This window comes from Maniola hyperantus, chromosome 1 (genome assembly GCF_902806685.2).
Source record: "Maniola hyperantus chromosome 1, iAphHyp1.2, whole genome shotgun sequence".
Taxonomy (NCBI): domain Eukaryota; kingdom Metazoa; phylum Arthropoda; class Insecta; order Lepidoptera; family Nymphalidae; genus Maniola; species Maniola hyperantus.
Window position 1 is genome coordinate 7,140,744 of NC_048536.1, and position 16,986 is coordinate 7,157,729.

Sequence of the window (16,986 nt, forward strand, 5' to 3'; positions counted from 1 at the left end):
TAACTGCCGAAAAATACAATTTTATCTGTGTGTTTATACAATTATATCTGTTCGATGCAATGCAACAATTTGTCTGAAATACGTACCTATAATTATTCCCTGCTATGCTATGAGCTAAGAAGGAGTGGTAGCGCGAGCCTACGGACGGCTACCGCGCGCGCTTGCTAACCCGGCAGCCGCTTGAGCTTGGCTCCGGGGCACCGCTGGCACCCGGAGAGTAACCAGTGTGTTTTGTTGTTCGCAGAGTTGAGCCCCGCACCGCACCGGCTTGCTCGCTGACCGCCGAGCCGCTAACTGCTTTTTTCGCGCCCTACCGTCGCCCGCCCAGACCCGCACCGGCCGCCGCCTCCGCAATGCTCGCGCACCAAGCACCTCTCGCCCTCTACTAAATCAACCGTCAACATCGATACGAACGCGTGTGATAATAATAATAATTTAATACTTGCCTAAATAAGCTTGCAACGTCGGTGTCTTTAATTCTAACATAATAATTGTAAGATTAATATTTAGTAATTAATCGGTCGAACCGCGCGCATTACGCCGCGAAGTTCGTGTTCCTACGCGTGTGGAGTAGTGTGTGTAGTGACGGGTGCGCGAGCGCCGAGTGGCCGCAGCATCCGCAGCTCGCGTCGAGCAAGTGAGTGCAAGCCCGGAGCGCGCCGCGCGCTCGCTCCCCGCTGCCTATGCGCCGCACTCGCTCAGCGTAATAGCGCGCGCTCTTCCCAACCCCGAACTCTGTACAACGATGGCAACCATGGTGAACATGAATAGCCTCCTGAACGGCAAAGACTCACGTTGGCTCCAACTCGAAGTGTGCCGCGAATTCCAAAGGAATAAGTGCTCGCGACCCGACACCGAGTGCAAGTTTGCACACCCCCCGGCCACCGTTGAAGTACAGAACGGAAGGGTCACAGCTTGCTACGACAGTATCAAGGTAAGATTTTAATCTCTAATCTTTTTACAGCATAATCTCGCCAATTTCAACGATGTGCTTATGTAGTTATAAATTTTCCACTCATGTATCTATTCGGTCGTTCGAATTCCTATCGTCATAAAATATTAAGTAAACTAAATTGTAGTATGTATCTAATAATATAGCTATCATCACAGCCAAGTGTGTACTTGTACAGAAACATACATTAAACATAGATGGTAAAAAGGAGTCCCTAAAACGCAATTGAATTGTTGTTGTTTGCCTGAATTAGACGCTTGAGACAACATTTTCACCGCCGCCATTTCGAGCACCGACCTCAATTCCAAGGCTAGCCTGGAGTGACGTCACCTGCCCCACCGTGGCCGCCGTCTACCATTGTATGGGAATTGGCATCGCGCTAACATAATGAACAGGACGATGACTCGACGGCGCCTTGACTTGTTATAGTTATTCCAATCCATATTCGAGAGTTACGGCTTGCATATCGGTTTGAAATCAGCCATGAAAGTGTACGAATAGTAATAGAGCAAGATCCCACTGCCGCCAGACGTTACTTATTTTCTGAGAAACAAAATGTATGAGACGCTTTGTCGGTCTCAAGGACAGAGAGAACGCTCTACGAAACCGCTATCTCTTTCTAAAGGTCAATATGTACAATATTTCCTGCCGGGTACTGTACCTTAATAGATAGATGGATAGAATGTCTTTATTGCATATAAAATAAGAAAAAATACGAAGAACCTAAAAACCAACACAATTTGTATACAAAAGCGGCCTTTCTACTTAAATCTCCGCCACATATTATCCAAAAAATATAGAGTTATTGTTGGAACGGAACATTTGAACAATCCTATTTAATTGGTGCACAATAAATACCTACATGTTGTTTACAATCATCCGTGGAAAAATTACTCATCTCTGAGTAAATTAATGATGACCAATCAAAATAAAACATAAGCGTTAAATCGGGATTATTTTTAAACTAAATGAAATAAATACGCTACAGTTTGAGTTTATCGGCAGGTTTGTTCAAGCATTGCGTGATACGGTGTTATCAGCTCCATTAAATGATAATGACGTGATAATGCGTAGATATTTTGCCAACTTTAATGTGATAATTTTTTAAATTCTATTCGACATTTTAAAATTTGTAATCTCCAACCTACTATTTTCTACTCGACTCACACATCGACTTTATTTACAGAATTTACAGAAATAATAACATAACACTCAATAACAACAGTCTGGCTTAAAGTGCAATCCTCTTACAAATTCCATTATATTTATTTCGCCTCAAATGGTTCAACATAAACGAATTCAGTAGTAAGTTCGGATTCTTTTATTTACCAAACAATCTCTAGTATTTGCAAGGCAGTATCCTTATAAGTATCACTGTAGAATCAAAGTTGACGAACGTACTTGGTACCTCGAAAATTACTTACAGTCGACAGATTCTGAGTTCTTACTATTTGCAGCATCATGAAAAGATGAACCCTGATGTGGTATTGTTGTAGAAACGAAATTTGTATTCGGAATTCCATAGAAATCGGTTCAGTTCAAATGTCTATAAAAGTCTGGCACTAGATTTGAAACTTAAATATACGAAAGTGGAAGCTACCTGGTACATAAAACTGGTTAACAAAGCAAATACCTAAAACGCCCGTATATGTTTCGATACGCGTTTGTTAATATTTCTCTACCTTGATATTTTCCTTTGATGCTTGGATGAATAACGCGATCAAGAGATAAAACGCACTGAAATCGGAACAGGGACCACTCACTCGGCAAAGATTTCCACGGCTGTCGTCTCTCAGGTTGGCAGTTGTCAGGACGCCATTTCAATAACTCGTTGTGTGTAATTTTACCTTAAAGCGCTTCAGCATCCCCTTGTTGGCTCTTCAGTGTTTGTGCGAGGCAAAATGTCTCCTGTTTCGCAAATACCTGCTCACTGTTGATCGCTTTGGTGCGTTGTTTTGCTACACTCAACCATCACGGTGTGCCATCTAAAAAGTGAAGTTTGGCGGTCACTATGCGAAGTTTCTCTGTCTAATTAATTTTGGGTACCCAAGCCCAGTCTACCCATACATTCAAATTTCAAACCATTCCAATATTTTCCAACCGTCTTTGGTGAACTGGAGATCTCTAGAGTCTAGACTACAATACAATGTCCCTTTCCAACTCCAATCTTGGGAACGACTTTTAATGTATTCTTTTTAAGTATCTTGTCATCTAAAGTTAACCTTGCAAGTATTGTATTTCTTCCTTGTGTGTATATGCACAAAATTATTTTTATCAAGCTGATTAAAGTTGACTTAGCTGAGTGAAACAAACTGACGTGTGTTTGCAAATAGTCATAATAATATGGTGATGCAATAACATGAGCTAATCGTCAATAAATTTTATGTGAAATTAGATACATTAGGTATTTCATTATTCTATAAGTTTAGGTAATTAGGTAAGTAAGTAGTTATTATGTTAATGGCTATGTGCAGAGAAAAAAGACACTTTTCGTCCATTTTCCTTTTATTTCACAACGCCCTCTTTTCAATCTGTCTTGAGTCCTGCACCGATTACAAAAACTTCCGTAAAAAATACAGACTCCTTCCTCTATTACATTATCAAGTCTTGTTTTTCAATTGTGATTTGGCAAGATCAGATGAGTCTCAACATAATTTTGTCTTTGGTCTTATGTCTAGATGCTGGCCATATGTGAAAATCACAAGCTTAATACGTTTAAACCGGTCATGTTTAGCTCTAGACGCTAAACAATAGGCGATGCGATGCATTGTGCGGGTTTTGTGCAGCGTGATATCGCGCGCCCGACAATGGAGCCGCCCCCGTCGCCGCGTGCTCCCGATGCTTATCTTTGCTCTTGCCGCGATGGTTCCCTGCTTTAGCCGAAATTTTAAAATATGCATAGCTTACGTAGTTACATAGTCGCTCAGCGAGGACAGAGAGAGCTATGATTGGTGTTTCTCTACGTGATCAAATCAGACGCAAGAAGATCCGTAGGAGAACCAGAGTAACCGACATAGCCGAAGCTGAAGTGGCAGGGCACATAGTTCGAAAAACCGATAGATGTTGGGGTCCCCAGGTCCTAGAGTGGCGACCTCGCACCGGAAAGCGCTGCATTGGAAGATCCTGGGCGGCTCAGGACCGTGGTCCGTGGCATGTTGAACTTGAGACTTACAAGAGACCTATGTCTAGCTCTGGACGTCTATCGGTTGATGATGATGCCGTAGAACACTGAGTGTTTATTAGATCTTTAGGTAGGTACTCACAAGGAGTTATTTTCTCGGTGCGGATATTAGATAGTACATGTAAACTCTCTCTGCGTCGTTTTCCTCATTGCTGATGGTCGTGACTCGTGACTCCTTTCCATCAATCAGATAATGGAGGTTCTCTTGGGATATTAATGCTAGGCTAGTGAAAGAACAATCATTATAAAACAATAATCATTTATCATTATATGTAAGTAGACCAAGTAAATTAACTTAAATCTTCTAAGTTCAACACAATATCAACTCATAATAATCAACGGATTCACTCGTCGCGGTTGAGGTGGCTAAGTTCTACCCTTGCAGCGGCAGCGGGAATCAGGATTGAGGGAGTTGGAACTTTTTATGTTCACGGGATCGAAATTCCTTTGCGTCATGTATACTTGCCTTATGTATCAATTTGAATCAAGTACTTATACGATTATAGTGAATCTTAAAAACGGATATCGCTGAGTATCTAATGCTTAGCAAGAACAAGTTGCGAAATAATCGTAGTTAGGTAAATACGCAATGTATTTCTCAGTATAAACAGGTCGATCAACTGCATCTACGAGAATTCGATACCATCGCGATTAAGGCCGCCGTCTTCGTGCAAATTGTCACCACATGTACCTAAAGCAATCGAGAGCTGATCAAACACAGACCTCCCCGCCCCGTATTGCGCCGCGCCGCGGAAACGTCTCCCGTGATTAAGCCTTCAATTACGCGATATGACGAGGGGGTCATATTTGATTAGGCTACGTGTTGTGTTGATTAAAACGAGCTCATTGCCTTATTCACTATGATTGAGCCTGAAACACAACTCGCCGCGACTGTGCAAAGCGACGGTAACGTATCTATCGGGTCTCCTAGCAGTAGAACTCCAAAGAACTGTATGAACCATAGGCACACATAAAACACACTTTGAAGAGCGCATGGATGTTGCACGCTGCAATATAAACTGATTCGTGTAGTTCTTTGTACTGTGTACAAATGCGTGCGTACAGTTTCCATTGCGCCGCGCTGTCGCACTGTGTGTCTGTTTAGGCCTTTATAAAGGCCCACGCTCGTGTCCCCGAACTCCGCGAATCAAACCGGATTTCGGAATGGCTCCGCATATAAGGCGGCAAGTGTCGTCACTTGACATTAAAATGACCATGAATCATTGACCACGCGTTCGACAGAGATTATGGGCAAAATGCGGGAAATGAGAATGTCCAATCGCCCACACATTGTCTAACGCCCATTCACTATAGCGATGGAGCAGTAGGTTAAAGTTCATGTCGCACTAAATTGAAGTTTAAATTGCATACCATTACTGCTTAATGCTACAGATACATTATTATTTTAAGAGATTTTCATATAGTGTGCAAAATTATGTATTACACGTACAAAAAACTACAGGGTGAATTCTCTTTAACGAAATACTCACTATAGATGAAAAATTACTTTGAAACCGGGAAATTCGATACAGTTTACAGTTACACTAAGTATAATACATGAAATAGGATAAGTCCCTAGTTAGGTATTAAGAAATCGTTTATGGACAGCGTTTTATTCCGCGTGGACTACACAAATCTCAAACCCCTATTTTACCCTCTTAAAGGTTTAATTTTCAAAAAATATTTCTTAGCGGATGTATACTTAATAATACCTAGCTATCTGCATGCATTTCAGCCCGATCTGTCAATTAATTTGAGCTGTGCGTTGATAGATCAATCAGTCAGTCAGTAAATCAATCAGCTTTTCCTTTTATACAGTCTACTAATACTAGCAAATTGAAATACAAAATAATTTAGCAACATTAATTGGTTTTTAAATTATGTATAGGTATACGTATAATATAATAATACTGTAACAGATATAGCGTTGGGCCATAAACCATTCAGATATTCGGGGAGTATCCCGCGAGAGACATTAAAACTGAAACACAGACGATGCCGCAGGCGCAATGAATGCGTCTATATTATAACAAATTTTATGGAATCGACAAAAGTATTAATGTGTAGCTGTTTTTAAATGGTTGCTAAATTCCCTACGCCATAGCCTCTGTAATCTATTTTTCTTGAACTGACTAAAAGGTAAACAAGTAGCTGCTCGCTGAAATGCGTTTAAAGAGGCGTACTATACTTCCGCAGCCCATAGGACCTTGTTACCGCGAACTGATAATGAAATCTCTAAAGATCTAGAGCGCCAGGCTAATCACGTTGCTTACCTACGGATTTCTCCGAGGTTTATGCAATTTGCAAGTCAGATAAGGAATAACATAGACATATTACCTACAGCAAAATCGAAGCGCATAATATTAAAAACTTTCAAGTTCACTAGGTAATGTACAAAGTGTGAAACCAAACTGTAAAGAGGAATTGGCTCGACCCTAATTACAGTGGAGTTAAAGTTCAGTCAGGTTACCTTGAAACATTTTAAAAAAGACCAGTGGCTGCGCGCTTCGATTCTAATTTCAATTTGATTTGAGTGCTAAATTCAAAAATATATTGCTATAGTTTTTTGTTACGTCGGTCCATGTAATAAAATTGTTAGATAAGTAACTAAGTGCAATTACATAAATTGCCCAAAACCGCTGAGTGGCGATTGTGTCACGAATTTGACGCGGTCTCGACTACCTACTTGTTCAGTCTGCCTGACTGACATCATCGGCTGGCCGGTAGGTACCTACGTGTAACACTTGTTTTGTTCGTCAGTTTCCTCATTTACAACACCAATAACTATAGCTGTTATTAGTTAACCACTTCACGCATTCAATTTTAGTTTCATAAAACATTTGGTCTTATTTTTATAAGGCCAGACTCAATTTTATTCTTCGAATCGTAGTTACTAGATTGTAGGTAGGAAGGTGTACATACAAACCACTGATCTATAATAGAGAGAGAGCCAGCGCGTGTCAGACCTTCGTGATTTTATAAAAGCTGAAAGTTTCTCTGCCTATTGTCCCGAACACTGAGAGAAACGTTTGTTTGGATCATGATGGCTTTGGGAGATAACAGGTACAAAATACAGGTGTAAAAATCTTACGTCAAAGTATGAAGTTTAATTTTTTTTTCATTGGAATACTATTGGAAGTCACGTCATGCATTGCTGGACACTTAGTGTTGTAGCAACTCCCTGCCAGACACCCTTAAACTTTATATACAACTTTCTGACACGAATGCTCGAATTTCTAGGTAAAAGCGACTTACCTGTACCTAAGTAAGTGGATAGAGTGGAGCGATAGTGCAGTTCAACATAACGACGACTCGAAAATAAATCATTGTGTACCGCTCCACCCACGCATTTGTTTTCATCGCATTGTAGCACATTTTAAAAATAGTCTTCGAACATTATCAAATAAGATATACGTGCTACTGGCTTCAATTTTGCTCAACAAACTGATCATCCAAAAATAAAGCGTCAGGATGATATTCGTAGTTGATATGGTCGCAAATCTCTCTTCTGAAAGCAAATATCGTATATCTACTTATCCATAGAATGTTATCTAGACATCGAATTGTGTATAGTTATCGTATAGCAAACAAATGTTCCGGGAAATACCCAAATCCCAATTCCCAAATGCAAAATAATAAAAAAGGCGATTCCGCCTTTCTTATCACAAACGAAAAACGAACCATAGTGCGGCTTGCAAATCGATAGGCCAGACTTTATTTGCTCATTTTTAGTATTTATAGAGGCTGCCCGCCAAGTACTCCCTCGCAGAACATTTGGAACATTTAAAAGCTGGCAGTAACCTCGATTCGCGCTTTGTTCGCTATGCGAGTTGTTTCACAGGTTGCGAACTTCGTGGCCGGCGCACGGTGGCGTGCCTGCCCCCACGCGCCGATTGATGGCTCTTTCTCTACTATACCCGCTATTCATCAACACCGAGTCGCGTGGGCAACAATTACACTCGGCCAAATACTAGAGCGTCTTTGCCAAATACTAAATCATAATCTATATAGTCCGTAAAAAATGACTCCTCACGCGCCTTTTTAACACTACGGGTCAACTGTCATGTCAAAAGTTCGGTTCACCTTTAAAAAAAGATTAAGCTAATAAATGCCTAAACCTAAATGCCTTGACAGAATACTACGCAAGGAACAGGATCTCAGTTAATGTTAAAAAGTGCCACCATATAACTTTGACTCGTAAAATAAATATAATTGAATTTGACTACATAATCAATGGCACAAACATACCCAGAGTGATTACCGTTAGAGATCTGGGTATCCAAGTTGATACTAAACTTTCAATGGATGTCCATATTGATAAGGTAGTAAATAGAGCTTACAAACAATTGGGTTTCATCAAACGGGTAACCCGTTCTTTTAGTAACGTGGAATGTATAAAAACACTTTACTTCGCGTATGTCCGGAGTATTCTAGAATATGCGTGTAATATCTGGTCGCCTCAATACGTAATATATGCCCATAGGCTTGAAACCATACAGAGGCAGTTTCTTAAATACTTAGCTTTTAAAGACTTTAAAAAATTTAATAGTTATGAGGAAGCGTGTACTCACTACGGTATCGACTCACTGGAACATAGAAGGGAACAATGTGATATGTTGTTACTGCAAGCAATTTTAACCGGCTCAATCGATTGTCCTAGCTTACTCAGCCTTTTCATTTAATGCTCAACCTTTAAGAACGCGTCACACGCGCCTTCTAAATGTTCCCAAATCTAACTCAAATTATGCGCGAAATTCTATAATTCCACGCTTGGTACGTACTTATAACAATCAGTTCGCTGAGTTTGACTTATTTTACCTATCAAACAATAAATTTAAAATTTGAAACTATCATCGTAAAACAAAAAAAAAAGTAGCTAACATCTAAATATGCATGCAATCATACACTCCCAGTTACACATACACACACGCTCACACACACACACATAAGCACACACTCACACACGCATACACACACTGTTGTAATTTTATTTTATTATTGTATATACCTACATTTATTCTAACTCTATTCTGTTAAAATAGTTTATTTATAATTTTAAGTAATCTCTTTTGGCCTTCTGTTATAACTAGATTTAAATTTAAATAATAATTATGTATTTACGCTGTTGATTACTTTCAAATAAACAAAAAAATAAATAAAAAAAAAAAGACAGAAAGTTGACTATTGCATTCGATGCCACCTTTATAATACCACCTGTCGTTTAATAACGTGGATGGAAGGGTTTATTGACATGCACGACAATCATGATGCACGACGTAGCATGATTTCGTTTGCATTAGTTCAAAAAAATCACTCCATCTGACCTGGATCGAACGCCAACCTGCTTTGAATAATTGCTGCATAAATTGACATTCAATTCTAATTGTGCCAGAGTTGGGTTCCGTTTAAATTTTCGGATCGGTATCGCAGCTATTTCAGTCAACTAGTAAACAAATCCATTGTCGTTATCGGAAAATGTGACCTTTGTTTTTTCCTTAAAACATTGCGGACTACAATAATAAAACCGATAATTTGAGTATTTGTTTACGCAAAGGTTTAATAAGAGTTCTGACTTTCACATGCCTTGATAAGTAGGGTGTCACGTTTCGTTCGCTCGCTGGTTTCGCCACTCTCCGTTTAAATTGCCTTCCGATTGGAATCTTGCGCTCCTTGCAATAGGCGATAATTCCCTATTACAACGTTGAAAAAACATCAGCTTCTTTGTTGTAACTATCGCCAGATTTTTAATATTTTATCACTAGACCCCGTTATCTTGTGTGTCGCTTTGGTGGGAAGGTAGGGGAAAAGATGGTACACATTGGAATTTGTGGTGTTCTGGAATAAAAATATTTAAAAAGTCTCGGTGCTGTCCTTCACTTCAATTGCTGCGGTTCCGTCAATTTTAGTCTAGTCTTACCATAACTAACTATACACATGTGTATATAGCTATAGCTATATTATAAGGATTTATCATCAAAAACATGATATTTTTGACAATATTTTGTGTGTAAGAAAATACAAATGTTGTCTCTTTGTATTCTTTTACTAATGAAATCCCCAATCTATTTTTGGTGAAGACTCGATTTTATATTTATATCTTGCCATAATTTTCCTAAAGTTTTTAAGTGTGAAATCTGGTCCCTCATGTACCCAAACATCTGTCTATGAGACAAGATGACGGGGTTTATTTATCTATTACTAAGTAGCTGCCCCGGCGAACTTCGTACCGCCTAACAGGAATTTATTTAAATTTTTCTCTCCGTAAGAACCATCCCCCTACTGCAAGGAATATTATGAAAAAAGAATTAGCGAAATCGGTTCAGCTGTTCTCGAAATTTGCGATCAGCAACACATTCAGCGATTCATTTTTATATATAGAGCAGATGTTATGTAGATTTGTTGTCAAAATATTACAAGGAAGTTATTTTTATTTCCCTACACATGCGTATGTTCTTGGTCGTCTACGTAAATACAAGCTGAATTACAGTAGTCTAAAACATTTTTGCACGGAAGACTGACGCGCGAGCTGAATTCTTGCTTTCTAAAAACGTTAGTCTCTAAATTTAATCTTTCCACCGAGACCAGATCGTGGATGAAAAATACTGTCGTGCCGTGTCCATTAGGAAAAGTATATTTTTAGATAGTGCTCTCGGCTTCATAAAGTTTCATTCTGCTTTCAGCTGACGCTTCGCTTCTTCTTATCCCTAACATGGCATCTTGTAAACGTATAACAATGCTCTTTATCTCAGCTCTGTCCAACTTCGGGAATTTCTATATAAACTTAAGCTCGCCTCGGTATGACCACCACAAAGGAAATAAACAGTGCGCGTTTTCATTAAATAGCAGCACTACTATTTAGTATTATCGCTAATGAATTTGTCTAAGGCGCACTAGTTAAAGGGAAACCACATCTACTATTCCCACTATAGCGTTTCCAGAGTCGTCAATAAAAAATACCACGAATCGTTCGCGATGGGGGAGGGGCGGCGTGCGGCGCATTCCTACATGCCGCGCATTTCCATCCGATATTGCGCCGCCATTATACCCTGCTCCTCGGCCCCGCGCTTCCCTCCCGCTCGCCCTTTAATTAAACGGTGAGGCTCGAGAGACACGTCTCCACCAGCAGCGTGGAAAATCAGATAAATAGCTCCCAAAGTTAACACGTGCTGAGCCACTTCACTCGGCTTGTGCAACTTCAAGTCTGCGCGAGCACTTGTCCACGACCACGGCTAACTACGATGGTGTTTGACTAACACTTTATGACATGTGGTCGAAATACATACGCTACTTTTTCACTACGAGACAAATAATATAGTAAGGCAAAATCAGTAGCAAAGTTATACACACTAAATCACTTCACAGATTAAGTTCGACGTCAGTCAACTCTTAACGCCCTCAACGAAGTTTTACTGAACTACTTACTTACCAAACAAACGGCCACATAGTGTTAAAACATAAGTTACAAAGCCTATTTATTACGCCCCTACAATAAATAGGTGTAATACGTAAGCTAAACAGATTACATTTAATTTCACGTAGGTAGGCTATATGTCTGCAGCGTCACCATGGTAACGGCAAGGTGAAACAATGCGTGTAATTTAACAGCATTAACCTCCTTTCTCGGAACATCCGTAATAAAATAAAAGCGTCTCGAACACAACCCACAATCGTCGCTAGGCCTCCGCGTCGGGGTGTCGAGCGTAATGAGCAACTTTATCTTGCTCATTTGCATGCGGAGTGTAATCAGCCTCGACCTTGGCTCCTTGCAGCGTGTGCTACACGCACCGAATTCCACATTGCGTCGCCCGCAACTTTACATCACTCAAGTGGTCACGCACCGAGGCTACGATTACGTGAGCACGTGCTTCTCAATGTTCGATTACATATAAATATTTTATCATGACTATGATATTTTGATATCACGACTAACGTAGGCCTCCCTGTAGCCACCTATCGTCATTAGTAACGTCTACTAGCGACATTGTACACCTTTCTAACTACTAGCTTTTGTCCGCGACTTAGCCCTTGGCACTAATGGATTATGTGGCTACGAATATCTATCAGTGAAAGAATTTTCAGAATCGGATCTTTTGTTCCGGAGATTATCCCTATACGTATCCAAATTTACATACTTTACCTCTTTATGATATTTTACTATCTCAAGAGAAGGCAAGGCAATTTTCTCGCATAAATGACTCGGAAAATCTTAGAAGAGCTTGACATCATTTTGAATCAAATGTCTGCAACTCTTCGTTTCATCAAATTATTGCATCAACCTTAAATATCACTTTAAACACGTGGCAAAATTTGTAGATTGATAGAGCATAATTCTAGCAATCGGTACAACATGTGCCAGATGCGTTACACTTAGTCTCGGCTGACTGAATATAGTTTTTGTCAGTTAAACCCATATGTATTTAGTAGAATATATTTTGGCCCTTAGCCATAGCAGGTGTATTCAATATACCTACGTCCTGTTTTATCAGTTCCGGAGTCGAGTATAAAATATTTGTAAGTAAATAAAAAGTTCGTAAGTAAATCATTAAATATTCACTACAATAACAAAAACAGGAAAAAGTTGTAATCAACCCTTAAAAGTATATTTGACTTATCTTACGGAAAAATAAAGCAGGAAACAATCGTTTGTAAGACAAAATTAACTGTATTGTCATTTTTATGGCGTTTAATGGCATTAAAAAAATAGTATACCTTTCTAAATCGAGAAGCCGATAGGCCACTGCATCACAATAATATAAGGCTAATCTAAAATCACTAATGTACGGAATATATTGACATTTCGAACAATTTTATTGAGAGAGTATAAAAGTATAAATTTACATTTTATTTCCATAAGTTTAGCTTGATACATACATAAATATAGATCAATATTTTGCATTATACTTACGTTATTTTATAACGATCAACAATCAACATTTTTTGTATACATATTTATAATAATTAACTATATTAAACTAAAACAAGAGCTACTTCACATTATGTTTATTATAAGTAATAATATTAATATTAATATTAATGCGTTGCAAATGCAACTCGCGCGCCACTTTGTTCATTGATGGTACTGTCAGAAACTTTCCTGCAAATTCAAACAACTTCAAAAAGTTTCGTCGCAATGAGACGAATGGTATAGAAACGCATATATCAAAATCCTTTTCTTATATATACGCATATATCAAAATTAATTTCGGTGTTCCTCCGACAAGTATCACGGCACGGCACTCGAATTTTTATCTTACACTAACTATTGAATTTTAATACTAATAGAAATAATTAATAAATGTAGCTAGTGGTACTGTAGAATCGCTTACCACCCGGTTATAGATCCGACCTTTCTCAGATCGACATCTTTCGTCTGAATCATTCGTATCCATTCAATCGTTTCGCGAAAGTGCATTTTCAGCCCGAGGCAGCTCGTGCGCGACGCTTTACATGACAATTCTGGTGTCCCTCCGGCGAGTATCACGACACGGCACTCGACTGCTCTTGGCGTGTCACTCCTTTCCCAGTACGTAGTTACGCACTTAAAACACTTTTTTCGTACATGCTTAGTAGTACGTAGTAGTAATACTTTGTCTACCTACGTTGCTTCTTTCAGTTTGTAGAATATATACTATTGCTGGATCTTATCACTGCCAATGTAGCTATAGCTTCTTGCCTCATTTCTGTTTTTTCATAAGATCTAAGTGGGTCTAAAATAAAACAGAATATTTAGCTTAAACTGCTCTGTAGTAGCTGTTGTAACTTGTAGACTCTTCGAAGATACGGAACTCTCGGTGTTTTTTGTAATAACTATATATTCTGTTTCCATTGCTAGGTAAGTATTTACCTGAAGCGATGGACTTTCAAGTCTTAAGTAATTTAAATAGATATCATCAGTCTTCTGTAGATACGCAAATTTTATGCTTAACTATCTTCAAATAGGAGATCTTAACGATACCTCATTACCATTCGTATTCCGTTTCGTAGTTTTAAAGTTGCGGAAAAACAATTTCTGTTGCTCGATTTTATAATATTAACTAGCTTTCTCAGCTTTCCGCTTTTATATAAGCAGGCAGGTAATTCCACTTTATTCGTAGTTTTTGAATACTAAAATAATTAGGTATGCTACGGATCCGTACGTACGAATGAGAAAACAGAACATTTATAGAATCACTCATAGGTCTGTGTATGTATGTCTGTCTGTCTGTCATGGTCGTTCATAATGTATATATTAATTTGCTCCGAATCTAGGTACTGGTACGATTAAGTTGAAATTTGGAATAACGTAATGTGAATTTCTGTGCCACAACACGTACCTACCTATGGTACGCGACCTTTAAAAACCAGCCAAGTACGAGTCGAAAAACTATTATGCCTAAAAATGAATAAAAATCTGTTTTACAATGTACAAGTAAAAACCTATCATATGATACCCCACTTCGTATAGTAATCTTACTTTGAAAGTTGAAAATAGCAATATTTGTTCATGACCACAATTTAATTTTTTTTTTGTGTGATGTAAACACAAATTAAGGGTTTTCAGATTTTTCCCGAATGTCTGCTATAAGAGCTACCTACCTGCCAAATTTTATGATTCTAGGTCAACGGGAAGTACCCTGTAGGTTTCTTGACAGACCGACAGACAGACAACAAAGTAATCCTATAAGGGTTCCGTTTTTCCTTTTGAGGTACGGAACCCTAAAAATTAATTAATTTATGGGACAGACGTTATTAATTGCGTTTAAAATAAGTAAAGTGAAAGTATGAAGTGTATGATTTGAACGAAACAAAAATTATATTAAAGTACATCTTAGTGAAAGTTCGACCAGAATTTACCGAGATATTTTGTTACGTGCATTACGAGCAGAGAGGTACCTACTACCTACATAATCTAGTAATTATCATAATCAGCTAGGCATCTTTGCTCTAGTTTGGCTACTCTCGTGCTACCGAATGTACAAGGCACGAGATGGCCTTCCAAGTTTTATAAGTACATCGCTTCAGGTATCTACCGGACCAAAATCTAGTTAGTTATTACTACTTATTACCAATCCTTAAAATTGTTGAAAGCTCCGAACTGTCCTAACTGATCACTACATATTGTGCAGGATGTCGCAGGTTCGATTACCACTCACGAAATAGCTAGATCTTTTTTTTTAATTTGTTTTTTAATTTGGAAAATGTAGCTCGATGTATGTAGTTATTTTTACCTGTTCATTTATAGGGCCATCAAGATGATTTTGTTGTTGAGGCGGTCGGATAATTTATCCAAATAAAAGTATGTTTGTAAATTATACGTATCCTTTAGGTACGGAAGTCGGAACGTGCGCTGGGTGCGCGAGTCTGGCTCGCACTTGGACTTTTTTTTTTATTGAAACAAATCTAGGTAACTACTATGTACTCTATCGATCTCCATTCTTATTCCAAAGGGTCAACAACAGAAGTTTTTTCGAAAATAAGTCGATTGGGGAGGTGCGGGGTGTTCTTTCGATTTGCATAATTGAATATCTATATTCACTAGTCGCGTCACGAGCTCCTCTACCCGACTTAGCATCCTTAATTGCCCTACGTATTATTTGCCAATTAAAGTAAATTCTCATCGTGGACGTGACACGAAACCTGTATAATTTGTTCTAAGAGATTTTCACCCTGGCAAGTCCTTTTTGTATGCAAATAAACAGATAACCGTGCTGGCGAATGTGTGTTGTTATTGTGTCAAAATTTTAAACTCTTAATAAAAACCTTGACTGACGCTGAAGTAAATATTTAAATTTTTGCAATACTTTTTTATGAACGGTAATATTATAGCTTTTTTATTACCCATCTAGTCACTTTAAAAGTTAGTTTGTTATGTTTGAGTATAATGTCATCGTGTCTTTATGAACTTAATGCATATTTTAAGAGGCAACCTGTCTTATATGTATATAAAAAAACCGACGAATTAAGAACCTCCTCCTTTTTTGAAGTCGGTTAAAAACCGGCTTAGTTAGTGCGAGTTTCGAGCGCACCGAGGATTCTGTACTTACTACAGTCGTATTTTTTCAACATTTTGCACGATAAATCAAAACTATTTTGCATAAATATAAATCAATATCTGTTTTAGAATGTACAGGTAAAGCCGATTCATATGATACCCCACTTCGTATAGTAATCTTACATTGAAAGTTGAGAATATTACTTAGTTACATACCTACCTATTTGTTCATGAACACATTAAAATTTTTTGTGTGATGTAACCATGATGTAGTTTTAGGATTTGTTCCTTTACTTGTGCTATAAGACCTACCTACCTATCAAATTTTATGATTCTAGGTCAACGGGAAGTACCCTATAATTTTTCTTGACAGACACGACGGACAGATAGACATACAGACAGACAGACAACGAAGTGATCCCATAAGGGTTCGTTTTTCCTTTTCGAATTACGGAACCATGAAAATGAATGTGTCTTTGTTTGTTTGTCCCTTATGCTTGCCTATACCATGCGATAAAACTTTGTACATTTGTTGTTGGGACTTGGAAGGTCTTTTATACAAAAAGGCTTACAACGGATGCCGGGCATCAGCTTGCTTTAAGAATTATTATAACAATATATTCAAAGATTTACCTATTTGGCTATCCTGAGCAAGGATGTTTACTCAGTTCTTCGACAATAATTATGATATGAATAATTATATCTTCAACATAACAACATGATTAGTCCTTCAACTACTCATTAAATCTATATAATTATTAGATGCTTATTGTACAATTTAGTACCTAATGAGCATGAACAGGAAAACCGCTGTCAGCAACCGAGTAACATTATTAAAAACAATTTTATCGTGCAATTTACCACATACGCATTAATTCAAGG

The 16,986-nt window shown here is 38.3% G+C and overlaps 1 protein-coding gene across 10 annotated transcripts in view; it reads left to right on the top strand.

Annotated features, from left to right (window-relative positions):
* The window catches only part of mbl (muscleblind), a 379,239-nt gene that overhangs the window by 301,906 nt on the left and 60,347 nt on the right, over positions 1-16,986 (top strand). For all 10 annotated transcript variants that reach the window (XR_011237934.1, XM_069505215.1, XM_069505314.1 and 7 more), the window contains one exon: positions 245-934. Coding sequence is in view for 9 of the 10 variants with exons in the window: in XM_069505215.1 (XP_069361316.1) it covers positions 746-934 (189 nt within the window). In the remaining variant the exon portion in view is untranslated. The remainder of the gene's footprint in view (positions 1-244; positions 935-16,986) is intronic.